Source organism: Amphimedon queenslandica, unplaced genomic scaffold (genome assembly GCF_000090795.2).
Source record: "Amphimedon queenslandica unplaced genomic scaffold, v1.1 AMPQUscaffold_3102_Cont24899, whole genome shotgun sequence".
NCBI classification, from domain to species: Eukaryota; Metazoa; Porifera; class Demospongiae; order Haplosclerida; family Niphatidae; genus Amphimedon; species Amphimedon queenslandica.
This window is the reverse complement of record NW_003556566.1, coordinates 1-1,370: the sequence shown is the minus strand read 5'-3', so window position 1 is coordinate 1,370 and position 1,370 is coordinate 1. Positions and strand designations below refer to the sequence as shown.

Sequence of the window (1,370 nt, the reverse complement as noted above, 5' to 3'; positions counted from 1 at the left end):
TTGGGGCAGACGGTAACGTGTTCCTGGAGGGAAGTGACTCCGAGGGAGAGGAAGATGACAAGAAAGTTTTATCACTTTCCGTAAGCAGAAATACATACATACATTACATACACCATCACCATACGTGTAATGAGATTAAATATTGAATATACATACATATTAATGTACACTGTAGATTAATATTTTTAATTTATTTATGTAGGGAACTTCTGATGGTTTTCGATCAAGACCTATAAAAGAGCAATGGGTAAGGAAAATATATAAATATAGCCATGTTACTATAAATACCGTAATTGTGATTGTTGTTACTATAAATAACTTTGTGTACCTATAAATAACTTATGAATAGGTGATCAGTTTAAAGCAGAGATCTGGTGTACTAAAGATGGGTGGGTTCATTCACAAAGGATACAATGAACTGAAGGAGTTCATGAAGACGATAGAATACAATAACTTCATGGCTGAACTAACTTGCAATGAAACAAAGAACAGACCAGCTGGACCTTTGGCTCCAAGCCACACGAGAGTGAAACTGCAAAGAGTAATGGAGGACCTTGGGTCTGATTACATCAACGCAAAGTAAAACAATAGAATATAATGATTAATATCTACACTACATGTACATGTACATTTTGTATAATGATGTCATTATTCTCTTCTCTTCTGCTCTCCCTCAGTTTTGTTGGCTCACCATTGTATCCAAAGTCATACATCATAGCTCAATGGCCAATGGAAAACACAATACCAACATTTTGGAGGTAAACAACAAACAAACAAACAAACACACATTCATGCAGTACATGTAATAATCATTAATTGTATGTTTATCCCTCACAGTATGTTTGACACACAATCTTACATGTACATGTACTCATTATTATATATTCATCACAGGATGATTTGGGAGACCAATGCGTCAGTGATTGTGGTATTAGGAGACACTGATGATAAGAATAACTTCTGGCCAGAGAAGGAAGACTATCAGCTGCACCCAGCAGTGATACTGGGAGAGTGGTATACTGACTCTCTCTATGTTAGGACTGATAAGGTTCATCCTAACACCTCCGGAGTAGAGGGACTGTTTGAGGTATCCATGGTGATACACAGTTATGATGATGATGTCACTGAGCACCTGAGCCTGTTTCATTACTCAACCTGGCCACAGAATGGTGAGAGAGAGAGAGAGAGAGAGAGAGAGAGAGAGAGAGAGAGAGAGAGAGAGAGAGAAGTAAAATAATTAGTGCAAATTGCTTTGTTCATGTCTTCAGGTGTTCCACAAAGTCCAGTTCACGTTGGTCACTTGTTTCATCACAGTCTAGCAGCAAGGACAAGAGGGGTAAGTCCCCTTGTAACCATAGCAATGATATCAT

The 1,370-nt window shown here is 38.0% G+C and overlaps 1 protein-coding gene across 1 annotated transcript; it reads left to right on the top strand.

Annotated features, from left to right (window-relative positions):
* Positions 1 to 6: 6 nt before the first annotated feature.
* On the top strand, positions 7 to 1,336 carry LOC109593030 (receptor-type tyrosine-protein phosphatase mu-like; the record flags this gene model as incomplete). The annotated part of the gene is made up of 6 exons (XM_020008298.1): positions 7 to 80; positions 203 to 247; positions 350 to 579; positions 678 to 758; positions 895 to 1,169; positions 1,269 to 1,336. Coding segments are annotated over exons 3-6 (618 nt in total), but the record flags the coding sequence as incomplete, so codon positions are not given.
* Between the last annotated feature and the right edge of the window lie 34 nt (positions 1,337 to 1,370).